Source organism: Choloepus didactylus, chromosome 16, assembly GCF_015220235.1.
Source record: "Choloepus didactylus isolate mChoDid1 chromosome 16, mChoDid1.pri, whole genome shotgun sequence".
Taxonomy (NCBI): domain Eukaryota; kingdom Metazoa; phylum Chordata; class Mammalia; order Pilosa; family Megalonychidae; genus Choloepus; species Choloepus didactylus.
Genome location: NC_051322.1, coordinates 31,889,183 through 31,912,633, shown reverse-complemented (window position 1 = coordinate 31,912,633; position 23,451 = coordinate 31,889,183). Strand labels below are relative to the sequence as shown.

Here is a 23,451-nt window from a genome sequence, read left to right as displayed (position 1 = left end):
ACATGAACTGGTAAAATGGCAACAGCAGTAGAGTGTGACAATTTATATATGTATAAAGTAATACCGAGAACAACCACTAAGAAAGCTATACAAAGAGATACACTCCAAAGCACTAGGTATAAATCAAAGAGAATTCTAAACAACATAAAAGGCAGGAAAAAGAAAACAGACCAACAAGAAAACAAAAATTATAAAATGGAAGATATAAGCCCTTCCTTATGTATCAGTAAATAACTAAATGTAAATGGTTTAAATATACCAATTAAAAGACAAAGCATGCCAGGGTAGATTTAAAGACATGACCCAACAGGAAACTATAAGAAACTCACTTCAAATATGACAATATAAGCAGGTTGAAAGTAAAAGGATGGAAAAAGGTATCATGCAAACAGCAATCAAAAGGAAGCAGGAGTGGCTATGTTAACATCAAATAAAGTAGACTTTAAAGCAAAGAAAATTACCAGAGACTGAGCAGGGCATTATATAATGATAAGAAGTTAATCCACCAAGAAGGCTTAACAATTCTAAATGTGTATGAACCAAAGGACAGCGCTGCAAAATAAATGAAACAAAAACTGATAAAAATGAAAGTAGAAATAGACAAATCCAAAATTTTGTTGGAGATTTCAACACCCCTCTCTCAACAATTGATAGAACAACCAGGCAGAAAATCAGCAAGCATATAGAATAACTCAGCAACACCATCAACCAACAGGACCTAATTGACATTTATTGTACACTCCACCCAGCAACAGCAGAATGCACATGATTTTCAAGTGCCTATAGAACATACACCAGGATAGAACATATCCTGGACCATAAAACAAACCTCAACAAATGTAAAAGAATTGAAATTATACAGAATGTGTTCTCTGACCACAATGAGTCAAACCAGAAAGTAGTAACAGAAAGATCATAGGAGAATCTCCAAACACTCAGAAACTAAACAACACACTTCTATATAACCTGTGAGTCAAGAGGAGGTCTTAAAGGAATTTAAAAATACACTGAACTGAATGAAAACAAAAATAGTGTCTCACAATTTGTGGGATACAGCTAAAGCAGTGCCCAGAGGGAAATTTATAGTACTAAATGTATACATCAGAACAAAGGAGAGTTTCAAATCAATCATCTAAGCTCTCACACCAAGAACCTTTAAGAAGATCAAATTAAACAAAGAAGGCAGAAAGAAAGAAATAATAAAGATTAAAGCAGAGATCAATGAATGTGAAACAGAAAATCAAGAGAAAATCAATGAATGAAAGAGCTAGTTCTTTTAAAAGATCTATAAAGTTGGCACACCTCTAATTATGGCAAAGAAAAAGAAAGAGAAGACATAAACTACCATATGAGGAAAGAAACAGGGGATATCACTCAGACCCTGCAGCTGTTGAAAGGATCATAAGGCAATGCCATGTAAAAGTCTGCACACATAAATTTGATAACTTAGATGAAATGGACCAATTCTTCAAAAAACACAAACTATCACAGCTCACCCAATAAGGAAAAGATTATTTGAATAGCCTATGAGTTCTAAGGAAATTGAATTAATAATTTTAGAACTCTCCCAAACTAAAACTCCAGGCCATATGGTTTCACTGAAAAATTCCAACAAATGTTAAAAAAAAAAAAATAACACCAGTTCTACACAATCTCTTCCACAAAACAGAAGAATGGTGAACACTCCCTAGTTCATTTTGTGAAGCTAGTATTACCAGCTTCATACTCATTTCCAAAACCAAAGACAGTACAAAAAAAAGAAAACCACAGACCAATATCCTTTATGAATATAGATACAGAAGTTCTTTACAAAACATTAGCAAATAGAATTCAGTAATATATAAAAAGAATTTGTGACCAAAGGATGCAAGGCTGATTCAGTATTTTAATTTAGAATATACTTTTCTAATATCTATCAGTGCAGTTCACCATAGTAACAGGGCAAAGAAGAAAAATCACAAATAATATCAACTGATGCAGAAAAAATCACTTGGCAAAATTCAACACCCATTCATGATAAAAACTCAGAAAAGGAATAAAGAGGAACTTCCTTAATGTGATAAAGAGCTTCTACAAAAACTTACAACAAACATCATACTAAATGGTGAAAGACTGACTGCTTGCTTCCTAAGAAACAAAGCAAGGATGTTCACTCTCATCACTCTTGATCAGTATAATGCTAGAAGTCTAGCCAATGCAATAAGGCAAGGAAAGGATATAAAAAGCATACAGATAACAAAGGAAGAAATAAAACAGTCCCTATTTGCAGATGACAAGATTGTCTATGTAGAAAATATCAAGGAATTAATTAAAAACTAGAGCAAATAAGTAAATTCAGCAAGGTTGCAAGATACAAGATAAATAGACAAAAAAAAAATTGTATTCCTATATAGGTAGCAATGAACACAAGGACACAAATTTAAAATTCAGTATATTTGCAAATGCTCCAAAAACAATTTATAGAATATATTCTCAAAACTCAGCAATAAAAAACAATCTAATTAGAAAATGAGCAAGGCTCAAAGAGACATTTCTCTAAAGAGGATATACAGATGGCAAATGAACACATGAAAATATTTTCAGCATCATTAGCCATTAGGGGAATGCAAATTAAAACCACAATGAGATAACATTACACACCTATTAGGATATATAAAATAAAATATAGTGACAACACCAAATGCAGTGAGGATGCAGAGAAACTGGATCATACATACATTGCTGATGGGAATGTAAAATGTTTTGGTACAGCCACTCTGGAAAATAGTTTGGCAGTTTCTTAAAAATTAAATGTGCAACTACCGTACAATCCAGCAATTGCATTCTCGGGCATTTATCCCAGAGAAATGAAAAGTTATGTTCACACAAAAACCTGTATGTGAACGTCCATAGCAGTTTTATTCATAATAGCCCGTAACTGGAAACAACCCAGATGTCCTTCAACAGGTAAATGGTTAAACAAACTGGTACATCCTTAACATGAAATACTACTCAGCAATCCAAAGGAATGAACTATTGATACATATATCTACCTGGATAAATCTCCAGGGAATTATGCTGAGTGAAAACAGCTAATTGCAAAAGCTTACATACTGTATGATTCTACTTACAAAACATTCTTGAAATGACAAAATTATAGGACAGATAGTGGTTGCCAGGGGTTAGAGAGGAAGTAGGAATGGGAGGGAAGTGGGTGTGGCTATGAAAGGCAACACAAGAGGCCCTTCTCGTGGTGGAACTGTTCTGTATCTTGACTGTATCAATGCCAATATCCTGGTTGTGATCTTGTACTCGAGTTTGCAAGATGTTACCCAGGGGGGAAACTGGGTAAAGGGATTTCTCTGTACACAACTGCATGTGAGTCTATAAATATCTCAAAATTAAAAGTTTAATTAAAAAAAAAAAAAACACTTTCAATTAGAAAACACATTTTAAAAAGAAGGTAAAAAAGTCCTCATTCCATCTCCCAGAGATCACCACTGTTAACATTTTGGCACATATCCTTCCAGATTTTTCCATATATATAAATACAGCTTGTCTTAAAAAAATGACACCATGCTTCACATATTACGTATTATGTTATAACATGAAGTTTCTTCCATCGACAAGAATGAACCCTTTTGCCATGTCCTTAATTACTCCACATTCAGTTTTTCACTGTTATAAACACTGCTGTGTTGAACATCTTTGTACTTATATCCTTGTGCATATTCTTGATTATTTCCTTTGGATAAATTACCACAAGCAGAATTGCAAGGTCAAATGGTTCATGTTCTGGAAGCTTTTGAAACAGATTGTCAAATTTCCCTCCAGAAAGATTATACCAATTTCTACTCATAATATGTGGCACATCGAGTGTTGTATGTTACCATTTGTGTAGAAACAAAAACAATACTTGACACCTTTCCCTCATGTAGCAATTTTAATTCACTTCTGAAATTCTTACCAGTAAGTGGAAAACTTTTCAATTAAAAAAATCTCATTAATTTTAATGGGAAAAAATTAGGATGAGATTAGCCCCAACCAAAGATATCCCCAAATTTTCACAGATAAGAAAGCTACTTATTGTTCAATGAAATCAAGTAATGTAAGTAATGAACAATAATTTGAAAGTAAATAAATACACTGTGTTCATAAAATGCAGTGCATGACCGTCTGTGGTATCCACTGGAGGGACGGTTGCAAGGAGGGTATCGGGCTCATTCTGGAGAAGGTAAAGTCTCTGCAAATTTTTTCACTAACTTTACAACTTTCGAGGCGCTCATGGTTATCTTTCAGTCCAACTGCACGTCAAATCAAGTTAAGGCACAGAAAATACCTGGAGAGTGAAATAAAGGTCAAACATGGGAGTAGGCCGCATGATGGGGAAGAGTCATGATGAAGGCTCCTTCCCACCCCACCCCCACACCCCACCCCCACTTCCCTTCAGTCCACACATCAAACCCCTGGAGTTTGGTCTGTGATACACAACTCAAATTTGTTCCATATGGCATTCTCTGCTCAGAAATTGTTGTGTCAGGTAGATCGGTGAGTCTGTCTTTGCCTAAAACCATAATGTTGAAATATCACTTCTTAGAGCATATTTCTTTAGTGGGCTTGGGAGGTGGGGGAGTCAATGTTAAAAAAAATAAAGGAGTGGCTTGAAAAGCGATGTAACTTGTCAAGAGCCATTATAATGAAAAGTCATTGAGGGGGCAGCTTGTGTTCCAAGAGGCTGGTCTGTGTCAGCATCTTGGCTTGAAGGTGCGCAGAAATATGTCTGGAAGAGTCACGAAATAGTAACAGTTGCTTCAGGGGGATATAATTCAGTGGCCGGGGACAGAGGTGAGATGGTTCGTGTATTATCTTTTGTCTTTTAAATTTTGTTCCCTATGCATGTATTCATGAATATTTTAATAAGTGAGCAAAATACTTCCTTTAAGTAAAGGATTGAAGTAAATCCTGTACAGTAACAGGGACCTGTCTGCCTGTCTGTCTTATTCTGTGCCATCTCCCCAGATTCTCTTCAGAATCTGGCACACAGTAGGTGCCCAATAAATGTTTGTTAAAAGAATGGGCGAATGGCCACACCCAGGAATTCCTGTTGTGATGTGCGGACGCAGGACTCTGAGCAGCCCACCCCGTGTGTCCCACTCCCTGACCCCTCCCTGTCTCTTCCTTTGGCTTGCAGACGGCAGCAGAGACCCCCAGGAGGAAACAAGCCCCAACAGCACGGTGACCACCAGCCAGGCAGTGCCAAACACAGCAGAGACCACCAGAAATCCTACCAGGGGGGCTCAGCACCCCACCCCTCAGGGAGGCCCACCCACCACGGCTACAGCCAGAACCGGCGCTGGCACCACGGCAACACGAAGCCCCCGCCCGGTGACAAGGGGGAGGCAGGCGCCCACCGCAATGCCAAAGAGACCGTGGCCACTGAGAGCCCCAAACTTGAGGATGCCCCAGGGGATGCCGGGCACAGCAGCCTCGAGACCCCCTGCAGCCCCCACTCCCCAGCCCCAGCGGCTTCCGAGAGGCTCCCCCCACTGCAGCCAGGGGGTCCGGAGGCCGAGACAAAGCGTAAAGACAGTATTGTCCCCGAGCGCGTCGGGGAGCGGCCCAAAATTACCCTGCTCCAGTCTTCCAAAGACAGACTGCGGCGAAGGCTGAAAGAAAAGGTACCGGTAATTGCATTTTCGTTGTTCTCTTGCACCCGGGAGGACAGCTGAGAGGTAGGCACTTTGGAGGGTGGGCTCGGGTGCAGCCTCACCGGTTTAAGGGCCTAGGGAGCTGTGCGGAGGGTAGCAGGGACTTTGGTGGACACCACGGCTTCACGTACCATCGGCCCGCAAAGGCAGGCCTGAGGTCAGGGCTGGCCACCCTAGGCCAGCTCTGCAGGAGTCCCTCCAGCATATTCTGGCCCCTTCATACCAGCTCCTCACCTCCTGGCTCCCCAAGAGGCCCCGGGTGGGTACTTGACTCCGAGGTCCGGCCTGTGAGGTGGGAAAGAAAGGGGCACATGCCTGGGGGGTGATGGAGGGATGCAGGGAAGGTCTGATCCTTCCCTTGAGCATTTCCTGGGGTCACATATCACCTTGTTAGTGCTAAGGGCTTTTAGGGGAAACATCAAGCTTGTGAAAGGACTGATGCTTCTCCCTGAGGTAAGTACCAGGCAGGCCCTGGTCCCCAGGATTGAGAGCAGAGGTGAGTTGTGCAGAGTGGGAGCAGGCTGGCTCAGCCTTGCTGCTCCCTGCCTTCATCCTGGGACAATGCCTCCCATGGGGAGATATCCCATATCCCTGGATGGGACCCGACTCAGGGACTCAGATTCACCTTCCTCGGAGAGGTAGATAAGTTTGAGGGGGTTTGGGGAGAAGAAGCAGGACATTCAGGGGTTTGGTCCTTACTTAAGATTAAATTCTCAGCCAAAGGACCAGTTGGCCTTGGAACTCAACCCCCAAATGGTGGGGCTCAGGGAAAGCTGTGGATCTTCTAGTCTACCTTCACATTGCCAGTGAGGAAACAGGCCCTGAGGGGTAAAACCACTTGCCCAAAGCCAAGCAGCTACCACGCAACTAGAGGCAGAGAGCAGGGGCTGGAACCTCGGTCAGTTGCCTCCCAGCCCAGTGCTCCCATTGTTGAGAGCAGAAGGGTCATTCTAGGACCCTCACCCCAGCAGGTAAGCATCATCATATTCTTGACCATCGATGTATTGTGTTTGAGTAAATACTTTTGAGACTGTCAGATGCCACTTTGTTCCTGTTCCAGCCTCTGGTCTGTCCCAGTTGCAATGAAACCTCATGAAGGTGTAGGGTTTTTTGTCTGAAATTTCCCTCCTAGAGATGGCACCCATTTTAGTGGCACCTGGGAGGATTCCTCGGTCTTTGTGTACAGAGGCCAGCACAGGGCTGTGTTCCCATAGAACCCACATCCGGAGAACACAACCGTCCTTGGGCTCTAGGAGCTGAGGGCTGGAGGCCAGGGTGGCTGCTCCTTGGGCCGTCTCAACCCAACATAGCAGGCCTTTGGGCTGCCACCCTCCTTCCTGACCTGATCATCCTACCCTCATAGTCTCTGTGGTGCAATTTCCTATGCGTTATCCAATTTCATCTTTTATAAACCTCATTAAATCATGTCTAGATTAAGACATTTGATGGACAAATAAAAAAACAACCTAACAAAAAAAAAAGCGATGTATGGGAGAATCCTGTGTAAGAGCCGGGGATCACAGAGGGATCAGCCTGGTACCGTAGGGGCCAAGGAAAGGTCAGCAGAGAGCCTGTGGGGCCTCCTGGGTCCTTGGCACAGGTAAGCGTTTCTGAAGGGTCCAACCTCAGGTGCAAGACAGGTAGGACAGGGTCCTTTCTGGGGTCTCCTGCCCCCCACCCCCAGGCTCCTCCTGGCAGAAAGCTTGGTTTCACTCAGGCACGGCCTGGTTTGTCTCCCGCGCCCCCAGGACGACGTGGCGGTGGAGACGCCCAGCCCACAGCAAAACAAGATGGACAAGCTGATCGAGATCCTGAACAGCATGAGGAACAACAGCAGCGACGTGGACGCCAAGCTCGGCACCTTCATGGAGGAGGCCCAGAGCTCCACCAACTCCGAGGAGATGCTGGGGGAGATCGTGAGGACCATCTACCAGAAGGCCGTGTCAGACCGCAGCTTCGCCTTCACGGCTGCCAAGCTCTGCGACAAGATGGCGCTGTTCATGGTGGAGGGGACCAAGTTCCGGAGCCTGCTGCTCAACATGCTGCAGGTACCCGGGCTCTCCGCGCCAGGGGCTGGGGCACGACAGGCAGCGGGCTGCAAATCCTGACCACGGTTGAACTTCCACCAAGTTCCACACTTGGCCAATTAGTGATAGAAAATGAGAAGGCACTCCGGGGGCAAGGGGCGATGGAGGGTTTGCGCGTGTTTGTGTGAGTGCTCCATGGTTACGATGGAGCAATATAATTTTATAGCTGCTCTGTGTTTAACCAGCCATTCCCTCTGTCTGTTTCCATGATAAGAGGGCTGTCTCTTGGTCTTTACTGGGCTTGTGCTTTGACCTCTCCATCATCTGAGGAGCCGCGGACTTGCTGTGGGCTCCCTGTGGGCTTCCTCCTTTCCTCCCCCTTCCCAGGCCGTCGCACACCTTTGAGGTTGTGCAGTTGTCATAGCTGGGGCTGCGATGGGTTTGAGCAATGACTCTGAAGATGACTTTGAGGAATCCAAGTGGGTGCAAGAAAGGGACAGTGTGTCTGCTTATACGCTGTGCTTCCTGAAACCACTTTCGGGGCAGAGGAAAAGCTTGCAAACCCAAGATTGTCTTGTTCTTGGTACTCTCCCACTCAAAATCCCTTCACCCCCCGAAAGCTTAACTCCCTCCCTCCCACTCCTCCCTCCACTGATGTCAGTGTCCGGGGATGGTTTAAGCAGTGTGAGCACATGATGGGTGTGGGAGGTGATGGCTGTGGGTGTGGGTTGAGTGTGTGTGTGTGTGTGTGTGATGGCTGTGGGGGTGGGTGGGTGTGTGTGTGACAGCTGTGGGTGTGGGATGGATGTGTGTGTGTATGTGTGTGTGATGGCTGTGGGGGTGTGTGTGTGTGATGGCTGTGGGGGTGTGTGTGTGTGATGGCTGTGGGGGTGGGATGGATGTGTGTTGTGATGGCTGTGGGTGTGAACTGGGTGTGTGTGAGATGGCTGTGGGGGTGTGAAGGGTGTGGGCGCGTGCACTTAGACTGAGCCCAGCATAGTTTCCTTCACAGTGCAGAGCTGAGGGTGAATATCTGCTCTTCTCTCATGGGTGGGAGCCTGTGGATTGGTGGCCCCAGAGCCAGTGGCATCAGGGAGAGGTGGCAGGGGCACCCCACGGCCGTTCTGGGAGACTCTTGTCTGTAGCAGAGTCACCTCTCTTCCTGCTTGTACCTTAGAGACTCGTTAAGCTACAAATTTGAGTTTTTAGTCAAGATTTAATAAGAAGGTGACTTGGAAGTTATGAAGTGAGGGAAGAATTACAGAGCTGGAAGGGTGTCCTTCAGGTTTGTTTTAACTAGGGTGACCGTGCAATTTATCTCCCAAACCAGGACACTTCTGAGTGTCAAAGGGGGCTCTATTGGTAATGACGCCTTGACCACAGGCCCAAACCCAGACTGTCCCGAGTAAACCAGGGCTTATTGCCCCCTAATCCTACCCATCCCGGGCACACGTTTTGCTGCCTTCTCCCTGCAAGCTGCAGGGAAGGAGCTGCTGTGTCCCCTCGGCTGCTGCCCACGGGGCTCCATCCCTGCCTGTCCTTTCCTCCTCGGGGTGAGCCTTGTTTACTGCCATGTGAGTCCTCCCCATGGCCGGGGTGCTGCCCTCCAGCTTCAGGCCCCGATCGGGTTCCCGTTCCTGGATCGCCCGCACTCCCCTGGTGACGAATTCCCACATTACCTGAGGGATTTGCACATAGGCATGTTCCTCGTGGGCCGGAATGTCCTGGGAGCACGAGGGTGACGGACGGGGAGCAGTCTGCCTGCCACCAACTGCCCGGCACCGGGGAGTCAGGGACAGGAGCAGCCTTTGGCCTTGGCTTTCATTTTCTTTTCAGAGAAAGGCCAGGGTGGGGCAAGACTTCTCGACAATGGCTGCCAACTCCCAATAACCCGGCCCGAGCCGGTGGTGGACAGATTCTCAGGGCATGGCTGGGGGCACCAGCCGGAGAGAGCCGCAGGCTGCAGCCCACCCCACAGTCCAGAGTCAGGCATTTCCTCCACGGCCTGTGATGAGAGCACGCTGCTCCCGTGTCGGTGGAGCCTCGGTCCTGGGAAACACTCAGCCGTAAGAGGGGCTCCAGCCCTGTCCCCACCTCTCCACCACCACCAAGCGCACTGGCATAGGAGCAGCTCTAAGATGTCCTGGCAGGAAGGGAGCCTGTTTGGTTGTGTTTAACTCAATGAAGGCCTCTTTTGTTCACTGGTTAATAACTCCTTATGGAAAATTCTGATTATTAAACACACCAAATCTAAGACAAGGCACGCTGAATGCTAAATGTGCTGGCGGAAGGCTGCCCCCTGGGCCCCTTATGGACGCACATGAGTAGAAGGCCCCAAGGGAGCCAACAGCACATACCTGATTTGGCCTCCTTGGGCCCAGCAGCTCCTCTCTGCAGCCGAGGAGGTGGCAAGTTGGAGCAGGGCTTCTTGGACAGCATAGTTCATGGTCACTCACCATCCCAGCCCCAAGAGAAACAAGAAAAGAGAGAAGTGGGTACAGCTTGTGAAACCCTGCTTTCCTTCTTAATACCCACAGGGCTGTCATTTTTCACCTGCTCTATTTTCTGGAAAACCTGACTTGTCCTCTCCTGGCAGACAGACCTAGGCCAGCCAGCCAGTGGAACCTTCCCTTCCTTTCCCCCTCTGAGTTCATGCTCAGTTCTAGCCCCTCAAGGCCCACTTGGTCCAGTTCCCTAGCCAGACCCCAGTTGGGTTTGGCAGCCTCTGAGGCACCCCTCATGTGGCCAAGTTTGGCTGCCACCTCCACGCGCAGGTTCTGAGACCCAGCTTAGGGTGCTGGCTGCAAAGGGCCCAGGGTGTGAAGTGCCCCATGGGCACCTCCCAACAGCTGTCTTTGGTCACTGCCCTCCCTGTCGACTGCTCTTGCTGCCTGGAATTCAGGAGCATGGGAGGAGAAGAGCAGGCTCTGATGTGGTGGGCACTCTGTGGCAAAGGCCCGGGGGCTTCCTGCCAAGCTGGGGTGCAGCCCCCATAGAGTGGGGGGGGGGGGTGAAATGTCCTTTAACCTTTCCTAGCCAGTCAACATTCCTGTGTCCAGGAAACCAGAAGCACGGCCCTCAGGAGCCTTGACAGAGACCCTGGGGTCCCAGTGGACCCCTGTCACCAATCCCACAGCTCAAAAATGGTCTTCAGTCTTTCCATTCAAACCAGTCTTTGCCTGAGATTTGGTCTTTTCTTAGTAGTGTTCTTGTAAAGAAAATTCTAGCTATTGAACAGACATTTCTTGAATATCTATTATGTACCAAATATGTAGTCTTTGTTAGATCAGTGCTTCTTAAATTTTAATGTGCACATGAATTGCTGGGTTAAATGCAGTAGGTCCGGGGTAGGGCCTGATATATTCTGCATTGCTAACCAGCTCCTGGGTGATGCAGACGTTGCTGGTCCAGGGACATGACTTGAGTAACAACACACTGGAGGACTGATGGTTAGCAGATGATGGGTTGGTTTTGTATTTGGGCACACTGAGGCACAGTCTTGTCATTGTGATTGTCAGAAGTGGGGATGCAGCCTGGGAACACTGAGTTTCAGACACCAGCTTTTCTCTCGTTCAGCGGTTCTCAACGGGGCTGTACATCAGAATCCCATGGGGAGCTTTTAAAACATACCAGTCCAGGGGCCCCACCTCAGACCAGTTGAATTAGATTCTCCAGGCATGAGCTCTGGTCATCCTTTTTTTAAAAAAAGATCCACAGGTGACTTTAAGGGGCAGCCAGTGTTGAGGACCGCTATTAGGGAGACGTTTCAGAGACACCAAGACTGCATATCCATTGCCATTTCTGAACCACAGCCGGCTGACCCTGTCCCTCCAAGAACTAGTCAAGACATGCACCCCAAGTAGCAGGCCCTTTCCAAGCAACCTGGAGGACTCAGAGCATGAGCTGGATGGTGAGCACTAAAGTGCAGGCCATCTGCTGCAGAGGCAGTCCCTTTACCTCATCCAGCCTCAATTTCCCTTCAGTGCAGTGAGGCAGCTGGACTAGGCCATCCCAGGAGCCCTTTCTTGCCCTTCCTCGCCATCCTTCTGAGCGTCTTCCTCAGTGGATCTCCGTGCTGACCAAGCCAGCCCGGCATGCGATCGGAGCTGCTCTCTCTCTTCTGCTGCCTCATTTCTCTCTGCCCTTTGCTTCTCCTCTGGCTGCAGCTCTCTCCTTTCCTGTTTCCTTTTTTCTTGGCCTCAGATATTAGGCAAAGCAGCCATCACATGTTTTAGGAAAAGGGCTGCCCTTTCAACCCACACTGCCAAGCTGTGCCAGGGACGGGCCTCCCCAGAAGGCGCACCACTCAGCCTGCTTCCCCAGCCCTCCCTGCTGAGGTCCCCAGAGCCTGCACGTTTCCAGGCTCCGCACTGTACATATGTCTGTTGATGCCTTCTGACTTCCAGGAGAACGTGGGCTGCACAGAAGTAACCAAAACACTCCCTTGATCCTCAGCAGGGAAATGTGCTTCTGTCCTGGTTGGGGTGGGGTGGAGGGCTCCCGTTCCACTGAGAGGTGAAGAATAAACGCCTCTCTTTTTATGGGACCTCTGGAATGACAGGAATCCGAGGCCTGAGCCCCTCCATCCAGCCCCGTGTGGCCCTGTCACCGCCCCAGTCCTTCTGCTTGGTCCCAGGAGTGCTCCTTTGCTGAGATAGGCTTGGGTTGTACAAGTTCAAACCCTCCTCTGTTGAAATGTGTGCCCTGTTTAGCTGAGAGGTGTCTGTATCTGAGCTATGCAGAGCAAAGTATTATTAGAGCAGGCATCAGTGTGTCTGTAACCAAACCCAGCTCTCCCTAGCAACCATCGCCAACAACACATCTAACAGAAGGATGTGATACCTTTTTTTGGAAAAAAAAAAAATGTATACACACACACACACACACATACATACACACACACTCATCTCAGACAAGTCATTAAACACAGCAGGGCTATTGTGAAAAGACAAGGCAAAAGTCAGAATTTCTGGCATGTGATCAGCACCTTTTAAAAGACAGCCTCTTAAAAAGCTGACCTCCAGCTAGAGAACGGATAATCTTATCAGAGTTTGAGGTGGAGGGGCAACCATTAAGTATTGTATTTGGGGCTTTTGATTCATAGAAACTCAATTGGGTGGTGGCAGGGGCTTTGCGAGGCCTCTTTGAGGTCTTTGGGAGTGATTTTCGCTGTGGCTTTTGGCCCCAGAAAGGGCACACAGGACTTTCAGGTCTGGCTGCCCCCATCAGTCCATCTTCAGAGCTTGTGTGAGACATCTCTGTCCCACTCTTATCCCTGTTTCTGTCATCCCACCCACCCAAACACACACACAGCCCTCATTCTGGTCCCATGTTTGTGGGTTGGGAAGAAGAATGAGTCCATTCCTCCAACTCTGTACATAAAGGGAAAACCTCCTTCTCTCCTGGTTATTTCTAGGTTTCAGGAAAGTCCAAAGTTGTTCCTTTTTCCAAACAGTCCAGCATTCCTAACCCCTGTCTTTTCAGAGGCTGGGAGGAGGGAGCTAGCGCTGACTGCTGGTGCTCTAACCAGCTCTAAGCCTCAAGCTCCTCAAGGGCAGGAATCCGTTCCCAGCCCCTGGCCTCGTGCCTTGGGCAGAGCGGATGCCCCGAGGTGTCCGTGGAGGGCGGAATGGTGCCCTCAGGCTGGGTACCAAGGCTCCCGGGGCTTGGATGGGCTCCCCACCTCTCTGAACTGTTTCCTGGGTGTGAACGTGGAGGTTCTGATCTCCCCTCCGAGGCAGGTTCCAGGGCAGGAATCCTTCCCTGCATTTCCAGGAGAAGAAAGTGTTCTGTGAGGCTTGAACACTTGCCCAGAGTCACGGGGCTGTCTGCAGGCAGTCGGTCCCAGTGCCCCAAACTCCCCATCCCCATGCCACGCCCCAAAGAGGGTAGAAGGGTCAGAATCTTAGGAAAATCAAGGATCTGTCTTATGAAGCCGTTGGTGGGGATTTCAAAACCCGCTCTTCTAGAATAATCCCACTGCTTGTCCAGTGGCCTCTGAGTCACTGAGCTCTCTGGGCCTCTGGAAGGCCAAGGGCGCCCCAGGAAACACCTCCACTTCTCCATTTGCCGTTGTCCAGATTGGCCACCCAGGCTGTGGCTGGTGAGGTTCAGCTCTCCTCCTCGCCCCCGCCCTGGCCCTCTTCTCAGACCTCCGCCCTCCGCTCTGCACACCCATGGCTGAGCCCCTGTGCACTCCAGGCATGTAAACTAATTTTAATGTTGGCCCAAGCCAGACATCCCCAGGGATAGAGCACATTGTTCCATGCATTCCAAAGTCCGAGCAAAAGCCCTGGACTGGCTTCACACCCCAGCTCCCCTCCATCGGTTGCTAGAAATCAGGGGAGGTGAAGCAAAGGGCTTAGAGGGCCATACATGCAGCTCTGCCCCAGGGCAGATTGTGGTGAGGGGTTCAGAGGCCTACAGAAGGTCTCTTTTTTTTCCAAAGATTGCTGCCCTGCCTAACAGCTCAGACAGGTGGGGAGCCCATCAAAGCCAGCGTCTGTGCCACGCTGACGGCTAGGCCCTGCGAGGGGTGCAGGGCTGGCACACTCATGCCCCTGAGTAGGGGACCCAGCAGCCCTCCGCAGGCTTGCCCAGTGTCGTGGAAGCTGATTTCACAGGAGCTGCAGCCTCTGCTGCAGGCGGCACAAGTCTGTGGCAGGTACGGGCTACCAGGACAGGGACAAACCATGCCCGGCTTGCACCTAACACTCTTAGCCCTTGACTGGAACAGAGGGGCAGGGGCCGGGCTGCCTCACTGCCAGGCTTGTTGCCCACGCTTGCATTTTACCTTTTTGCTTCCAATCTTCATTTCCTCCTCTTGACAAACATTTATTGAGCAGCTGCTACATACCCCACACCATGGCAGATCCTGTGCAGTGTAGACTTATTTAATTTGCCCACCCCTCTGAAGCACTTAAGTATTTTGCTGGAGGACTAGCTGGGATGGCTCAAAGTCAGTATTTAGACCAATATTTAGCTCTGGCTGTTCAATTTTTATTTATTTTTATTTTTTTGTCAAGGGAGCTTCTGCAAGTGCTAATCTAAGGTTCCAACCTCTGTGGGACTATGGGATGCCCAGTGGGGGCAGGAGCAGCCAGTGAGCTGGGAACAAAAAAGCATTTTGATTTTTGAATCTGAAAATAAGCAGAGGAGAGAAAATGGTCATGGGCCCTCAGTCCCTTCTGGAAGGAGCCCAGGCCAGCAGCCTGCCCAGTCGCCGTCTCACCGGGCAGGAGTGGCGGAGCGGCAGCAGTCTTCCCCACCCCGTCTAGAGGCTATGGCTAATTCTTTTTTAAAATCACCAAGCCGCACTTGAGAAAGCCCACGTTGGCTTTCTAAGCGAGAACATGACCTTTGCAGCCCTCACAGGCAGTTCATAGCAGGCCTGGGCGGGGAATCTAGAGGTCAGCAGGGGCTGGGGTCCTGGGATAAGAGTCACCATTTCCCGTGAAAATGCGCCTGCATGCTGAGAGCATGGGTGGTGGAGGAGAGTGGCAAAGGGGAGAGCAAGGTAGCAGTACAACTTCACCCCTCAGGTGGGCTGGGCAGTCTGGACTGAGCAGGCCGTGTCGCTTTCTCGATTCTCATTTCTGTAGCGTGGATTTATTGCCCGGAGGCAGGCAAGCCCAGGCCTAGGAACCCAGCACGGATCCTGAGCATTTACCAGCCTGCACCTCAGTTTCTGTTCTGGAAAAGAAGCTCAGGTTGAGTTAGAGATTGAAGGAGAGGAGGCCCGCACGGCCCCAGCTCAGCCAAGCCCGGGATGGCCACTCTGTCATCTTGGGTTCCTGCATGAACAAGGAGCCCTTGCCAACGTTATCTCTTGACCTTGCGTTATAGATTCCCCAAGGCCACCCTCTCCCCGGGTCTGAGGGCAGTGTCTCTGTCCATGCCAATCAAGTATGCAGCAGTGAAGGCAGGTAATGGGCACTGGTGGGCCAATTGGTCTTGGGGGCATGGGCACAGGGTTCAACAGTTCCTCCCTTCCTTCTAGTGAGACCTGCCTCCTCCAGGAAGCCTTCCCAGACCATCCCACTCCAGGGACCTCATCCTCCTCTGACCCTTTAAATCTACTGTGCTGTGCCCTTCATGGAATCTTCCAGTCCCTTATTTAAGTTTGTTTATCTGAGACTTATGTCCCCAGGCATCTTGGGGGACAAAGCCTGGGAACATGCCATCTGCTTCCCCCTGCCATCCCAGCACACAGTAGTTGTTTAGCAAGTGCCAGTTGGCTGGTTCAGTGGGGAGGAATGCGCACTGGGTTGCGGGTGCAGGAAGCGTGCAGGCTGCCATGGAACCAGAGGTGGGGGCCTCTGGACCAGGGGAGCATTACCCAGGTCAGGGAATTATTTCGCCATCACCCGTGTCCCTTGCCAGGCCATGTCCTCTTCCCTGTACACCCTGACCCCCACCGGGGCTTCGTTTTCCTTGCTAAATCCCCTGATAGAACCCAGCCAGGCGCTTCCCCGTCTGAAGTTGTCCCGCCGAAGCAGGCCCTGCAGATAAGTGGGTTATTGGAGAAGGCCAGCTCCGGTGTCCTGGGCCTCAGCGAGTCACCCCTGGCTGGCTGGCAGCTCACCCCTAGCACCTCTTCCTCCTCCCTCCCCAGAGCCAGGCAGGCAGGAGACAGCAGATCTGTTCCCACAGCTCAGTGAGTGGCCGGCCCCCTGCCGCCACTGGGAATCTGAGCTATGCTAAGCCACTCCAGATTGCCAACATCTCTGCCGGGCATAGCCAGACCAGACCGGGAGCCTCTACCTGCTGCGGCCGCTGCTGGAAAGCTGGCACCGCCTGAGCCAATGGAAAAAATCTCCCTGTGGGTTATGTAACTGCTCGCCGCCCTGTCCCTGGCTCCCCAGGGACGCTCCCAGCCGCCGCTGGGCAGGAAGGGGACGGCAGAGGGTCACTCCTTCAAAGGGAAGAGAATGGTCTCGAGTTCTGGCCCGAGGTCCTTCTCTGGACACAGGCTGTGCCAGGCCTCACCGTGTCACTTAGCAAATGAAGTGTCCTAGTTTCCTAGGGCTGCTGGGACAAAGCACCACAAACTAGGTTTGTATTCTCTCACAGTGCTGGAGGCCAGGATCAAGGAGTTGTCAGGGCCCTGTTCCCTCAGAATCCCGAAGGGCAGGAGCCTTCCCGGCCTCTTCTGGTGTGTAGTGGTGGCCAGCCACCCTGGGCATCCCTCGGCTGGTGGCTGCCCGGCTCCCGGCTCCACCTCCACCTTCACCTGGCCTTCTCCCCAGGCATCTCCCCGTGTCCTGCCTGCAAGGACACCATCGGGGTGAATTAGAGCCCACCCTCATCCAGACTGGCCTCATTTTATTTCTTCACGTCTTCAAAGACCCCATTTCCGACTCAGGTCACGTTCTTGAGACCAGCGGTCAGGACATGAGTGTATCTTCTGGGGGACACAAGAGAAGACCTGGTGAGGGAGCCGGGCCTGGCAGGGGAGGAGGGGCGAGAGGTTAGAAGAGGGACGGTCAGACCCTCAACCCAGCCGCAGCCCCCTCCCCATAACCTAGACACCCCTCTTCAGCATGAAGAAGTTAGAATGGCCATTGTTCAAATACCCCTAAGCCTGAGAAAATGATCAAATGAGAGGGAGGAGTTGTAACAGCAGTTAGGATTTAACAATTGATTATAAGACTGCTGAATCATATAATTATATAGATATTTCTTTTTGGTTTCTAGTGTATTAGAACAGCCAGAAGGAAAGACCTGAAATTGTGGAACTGTAACTCATACTCTACTTTGAAATTTGCTCTGTAACTACCTGTTAAACTGTATTTTGAAATATGTTATATTTCACTATAAAAAATGTTTAAAAAAAAAAAGAAGAAGAAGAGAGGGAAGGGCTTTCCTGGTGGGGGAAATACAATGAGCCAGGACCTCGAGGAGCAGTGTAAGCAAGGGACAGCGAGGACATTGCCTCACCTGGAATCAAGGTATTGGCTGGTTGTTGAAGGACATCTGTACGACAGAGCAGGTAGGCAAAAGGGTTTGGACTCAATGTTGGTTCTTGAGCTGATGAATCCCAGGATGAATTAAAAGTCATGGAATAAGAGAGATCTAAAGACGGACCTGGAGATGACCAGTCTGGCCCAGTTATATTATAGATGAGCAGCTAGAGGCCTGGGCAGGGTAACCTTTAGGAAGATGTTGCATTGGGGAGTGCTCACATCAGAGGACCAGGGGCTTTAGGTGACCACATGGTCTGTTGCATAGAATGAGCATAGCCAGGATTCGAGCATCTGCCCCTCGAAGATCTAGGCCACGGTGACAGGCCTCTTCCCCATCCCCACTCAGGAGCCTGCTCCCCGGCTCTTGGCACACGGGACAGTAACATGCCAGCCACCACCCACAAACCAGAGGCCAGACACCGGGGCTGCTTCCCACGGGACAGTCAGGCTGGCATGGGAGTTCCCTTTCCTTTCACAAGTGGGCTCCGGAGCTTCTAGAAGGGTCAGTTGGTGGGCGTCTTTGAACCAGAGCCCCCCGGGTGAGCAGGCCTCCCCAGCCAAGGACCTCAGCCAGGTGCCCCCCAGCCTGGCCCTGCCTCCCCCTTGCCCTGCAGTGGCTGTGCTCTGGAGGCCTGGCATGAGTGGGAGTGACTTCTCAGGAAGTTAGGGAGGAGGGAGAGGGAGGGGGTGACAGGACGGCTCTTTCAGCAGCCAGCAAGAATGCCACACTTGCCTTGAACTCGCTGCTCCGAAGGAGGATTTACACCCGCAGCTTTCAGTGCAGCCAGGTTCTATCTCCTCTAGATAAATAAAAGGACCCTTTCAATAGTCAGAGGGCTTCTAGCTCCTCTCCAGATGGCCACTGGGAGGCCACACAGCAGGTAGCCCAGGGCAGAGTGGGGTACAAGCTAGAGGAGAGGGGCAGTTTACCTGTGCCTCGGTTGCTCCAGGGTCAACGGGCATGATGTGAGTGAGCCAGACCTGTGTTAGGCCTGGTTGCTAGCTTCCTCTTACCTCTAGACCTTTCCCTGTTTGATTACCCTCAACCGGGAAGCAGAGGACTGAATTGTATCTCCTTTTGAGGTCACCTTCCAGCCCAGGAACTCTTGGAGTGCCCTCAAGACCATTGGCACAGGGGATCTGCCTTGTGCCAACACAGCAGGACCTGCCCTTGAGCCCAAAGTTCATAGACAGGGCTCCCCACACACCCAGGGTCTCCATCCCTCACTGCCTCATGCCCAGAACTCAGGTTTAAGGTTCTTTGGGAGGGTACCGGGGCCCGGAGTTCTGAGTTTCCCAGGAGAAACAGCCCCAGCCCCTTCCTGGCCCCATCTCAACTCCAGTTCCAGCTGGCAGTTTCCAGGCAGAGGACAGGCTGCCTCACTGGGGGAGCCGGGAGCAACTTGCAGGGAGTATCTTAACTTACCCCTTCAGTGGCCCTTCCAGATCCCCAGGACTGGGGTCAGTTTGCAGTGTGAGAGAACTGCAGGCCACTTTGAAACATGGGGACAAAGGTGCTCAGGCAAGAGCTGTCCCCTCCTGGGCCACCAAAATAAACACCCCTCTGGCCACCCAGCCCTCCCTCTTGGGGATGCTTTCTGCCCCCCAAATCATTCCCAGCAGAGGACTAGGCATACTCTAGAAAAGTGTTGTCCCTGCTGTGTGTTTGCATCCCTGGGCCCCTTGCACCTGGACCCATGAGCAGAGAGGGTTGAGCACCCCCAGGCACCAGGCAGTGATCCCCCCCTCCCTTACTGCAGCTCCTCTGCTGAGCGGGGCTGACACCAAAGGAGTGGGGAGCTTAGGTGGTACTGGGGATGGCCGGACTCCAGCTAACACTTATGAATACCTTTCTATAATTGGAGCAAGTGCATTCTTGAGCAGCTGCATGTGAATCAGAGCTCCCCACCCTTACTGAACTCACGCTCACCATTGACGCCCATTACACGGCAGCCTTGCATTACTCTGGATGTTAAAAAAAAAACAAAAAACAAACAAACAAACAAAAAAACCCTGATTAGGGGAGTGGGATCTATAAAGTGGGGCTGGAAGCAGAGTCACCTGGAATTCAGCCTGCCAGGCCCCAGAGATGTCCTTCAGTGACTTACTACTGTGTGGTCTAAGAAATATTTGAAGCAGCCAAATGAGTCTGGCACGTAGCATCCAGTCCTGGTGCTGGCCCAATTCCATGGGACAGATCCCGCCGTCAGGCTGCCTGCTGCCTCCTACCCTTCTGTTAATGGTGCAAGTTATCACACCTGTCTCCCATACCGCCTTCCTCCACAGGCATCGTCAGTGTTGAAGTCATTCAGAACACATCGCATCTTGTCTGTGTACTCCTAAAGCTCCTTCTCCAAGAACAACTTAAGAATTTCATGAAAGCCTGCTTCCCTTTTCCCCTTGATGAATTCCCTTCATTCACGGTCCCTAGTACAGGCCTGAGATGCAGACGCAGACCTTCTTCTGCAAGGCCAGGGGCCGGGAAGAGCACAGGACTTGGGGTTCAGATGCTGCCCTGAGGGGTCGCCCTGGGATCCAGCCACAAGGAACGCTCCCGTTAGGCCTGCTTGTTCCCCCATGCTTGACATTCATGCGTGAGACATTTAGAATCCTGCTGGAGCAGCAAGACCAGCAGGGCCAGAGAGCAGCCTAGGAAAGTTGGAGAAGGGATCAAGTCCTTTTAGTGTGGGAGGTTGGAGAGGAATTCCTGGAGGAGGCAGGCATGACAGCAGCAGCAGGTTTGGGTGGCCAGAAGAGAGGAGGAGGAAAGAGCCAAAGCACAGGCTAAAATTTCTGTCTTAGGAGTAGCACACTCCCCCGCTAGCCCAGGGCAGGAGGCAGGCAGGCAGCCTCCTTGGGCACCCAAGCCAGCCTGCCCGGGGGCTCTGGGCCCAGGCATTTCACCAAGGTTGATGGCGTGGCATCAGGGGCCTGGCATCCAAAACCGGAGACCCTCCATGACAAGGAGAGAGTGAGGCTGCAGATGCCCCATCTCAGCAGGACCCACTCAGCCCCTCTTTATGGACCCGGTCCTCTCCATGAGCCACCTGCAGAGGGGTGTCCGCACACGTACTCCAGCACAGACGCAGCGGTGTTGTGACAGTAATTTTCCCTGTCCTGGGCCAGCCACATAGCCCTGCAGAGAACCGAAGCAGGCTGGAGAGGTGGGCAGGGCAGCTGAGCAATGCACAGCTCTTACCTCCCCTCTTCTGCAGAAACCCCTCCCGCCACCCCCAGCACCTGTTTTCAGGCCGGCCTCGGGGCAGAGCCGGAGATGAGCGCCCCAAAGCACCAGCCTCTGACCCTCTGTGTCCCCAGGAGGAAGACGAAGGCCCTGGGGAGGTGTGCTCTGCCGGGCTCAGGTCTTCCCGTGTGGCATCCTGCCCCTCTGTCTGCCTCCCAGCCCTTAGAGAGTGGGGTGGTAAAAGTTGCTTGGGGATGAGATTGGGGGTGGAAAAGAAGATAGGGGGTGCTGTGCAGCCTGTAGCTGTTTAGGAAGAAGTGCCCTGGGTTCCTGCCCCAACCCTGCCCTTCTCTAGCTGCATGATTGACCCTTCTAGTGGCTTCCTCACCAGAAACAAGGGGGCTGGAAGTGCTTTCCAGATCTTTGTTAAGGCATGTTGGCTGTGGGCATGCACGGGGAGCCTGTTAGATGCATGACGTGAAGGACAGACCCCAACTCTGATACTCCCCACCCGGCCTGGTCTCCAGTCCTGCAGATTGCCTGGCCTGCCCCTCCGTCCCCTCCTGGACCCGTCCACCATGCACTGTCCACTGGGTCTGTGGCCTTCTGCTCGGCTCCTGTGTCCCCGCCGCGGGCTGGGCAGAGCGGCCTGCAGGGGGCACCAGCGCACAAGGCCGGCTTGGCCTGCCTGCAGCCGCCGCTTCCAGCCCGGCTCTCCCCGGGCCTGGAACAGCCCTGGGCCCTAGTCCTCAGAAACTCGCCTTGTACCAACCAGACTTTAGGTCCTTCGTGAGTGGCATCAGCTCCGGGGGCCAGCCCATGAGACCCAGCCCCCTTGTCTATGGGGAAGAAGTGTCACTCCCACACCCCACTCCCTCCCGAGACGCCCCCCTCCCAGGCTGAACTTCCTGTGCTGTCCCGGGTGGCTGGGACCACTCGCTCTGACCCCTACTCTGTGCTCCTCAGCACCCCGTCTTCTGTCCCAGCATCTGTCACCTGTAGCCCACAAACGTTAGTCACCCAAGAATTAACCCAGAATCTGCCATGTTTGTGCTCCAGGCTAGGGGTTGGGAGTATGGGGGTCCATAGACAGATGCAGCCCAGCCCCTAAGAAGCTGGCAGTCCAGAGAGGGGTCAGAACTTAAATCCAGTGGCCCCATGAGCACATAGGGACAAACTGGGGCTGGTGCTGTAATTGTCCTCTACCTGCTGCGGTGGCCATGGTCAGGAAGCAGGCCGCAGCCTCAGCTGGCTCCAGCATGCGGGCCACCCCCTCCCCAGGTCGCAGCCTAGCAAGCACTGCCCTCCACACGGGCCTGGGCCCCAGAACGGAGGCGTCTCAGGTCACAGGCGGTGGGCAGCCAGGGGCCATGGTGTTTCCATGCCCCCGGCTTGGTGCCCCCGTGCCTGCAGCCTCTGCAGTCGTGACTGTAAGTTTTATGAAAACTTCTGGTGGGATTCCTCCTGCCGTTTTTCAACAGTCACCTTTGTTGGGATGTTCCTAACATGGAGGGCAAACAGGGTACAGGGCCCCCGAATCCTGGCTGTTTGTGAACTTAGCAGAAGACTGAATCAGGCCAGGCCTCCGTCTCCTCTAAGGAACTTATGGCAATGGGTAGAAAAATGGAGTCATTTCTTGTTTTAAGTATTTACTTATTTTCGCTTATTCACTCAGACATGTTCACTGTTCAAAAGGACACAACATGAAGCAGTCAGGGAGCACAGGCCCCAGCTCTGCAGGAGCACCGAGGAAGAAGAGAATGGGTCAGCCATGAGCTAACCTCCAAGTGCTCAATCCCCCAGCAAGACGCCTTGAGAAAGCAACAGGCATTTCCTGTTGGTGGTCAGTGTTCCGTCTGTCTACATGGGTGGACCCTTGCTGGCGTGGCTTGGTTTCTGCTACGGGTCCTCCCCTGTGCTGCAGCCTAGAGGCTGGCGACAGCAGGCCAGCTGGGGAGTCCAGGGCCCAGTGTGTCCCTACTTGTCATGGGGGTCACTGACCTGAATTATAACTCCTCCCAGGACTGCCAGCTTCTTAGGGGCTGGGCTGTGTCCATCTGTGGACCCTCGTACCCCCAGCCCCTAGTCTGGCACCTGCACACGGTAGATCCTCAGGCAGAGCCTCAAGAGAGGGCCTCAGAGCACAGAGAGCCCGGGCAGCTGGGTGGTCCAGGCTCTGAGCAGATACGCAGAAGGGACAGTTCTTGGTGGAACTTGGACAGTCAGTTGCTAATTTCTACTCCTGAACCGAGGAGGCACCCTCCAAAAGTCATCCACAGTGAGGTGGTAAAACAGGAAGCCAGGGGAGGTGGGGTTCAGGGGACACTTGTAGGCCTGAGATTGAGTGCTAGACCTCACGAATCACTAGCAGGCACCCTGCACATCCGTCAGACTCTTGTGAGCTAGGTGCTAATAGATCCCTTTTACACAGGGGAAAGAAAGTTCCAGAGAACTGGGGAAATACGGCAAAGCCATACAGCTGGTTTGTGACAGGAGCAGAACTCGACCCGAGTCCCCTGGCACCCCGTGACCTTGCCCCCTCGGAGGACGCTGCCTCTGTGGGTCAGAGTGTATTTGTGGGTGGGTGG

The 23,451-nt window shown here is 51.3% G+C and overlaps 1 protein-coding gene across 4 annotated transcripts in view; it reads left to right on the top strand.

The window, feature by feature from the left end:
• Positions 1-23,451, top strand: part of CTIF (cap binding complex dependent translation initiation factor) — a 320,346-nt gene that overhangs the window by 216,463 nt on the left and 80,432 nt on the right. For 2 of the 4 annotated variants that reach the window (XM_037805811.1, XM_037805809.1), the window contains 2 exons: positions 5,171-5,657; positions 7,436-7,735. In XM_037805811.1, the coding sequence (XP_037661739.1) occupies positions 5,171-5,657; positions 7,436-7,735 (787 nt within the window). Of the gene's footprint in view, positions 1-5,170; positions 5,664-7,435; positions 7,736-23,451 lie in introns of all 4 variants that reach the window. The other 2 variants (XM_037805810.1, XM_037805808.1) reach the window with 1 other exon arrangement.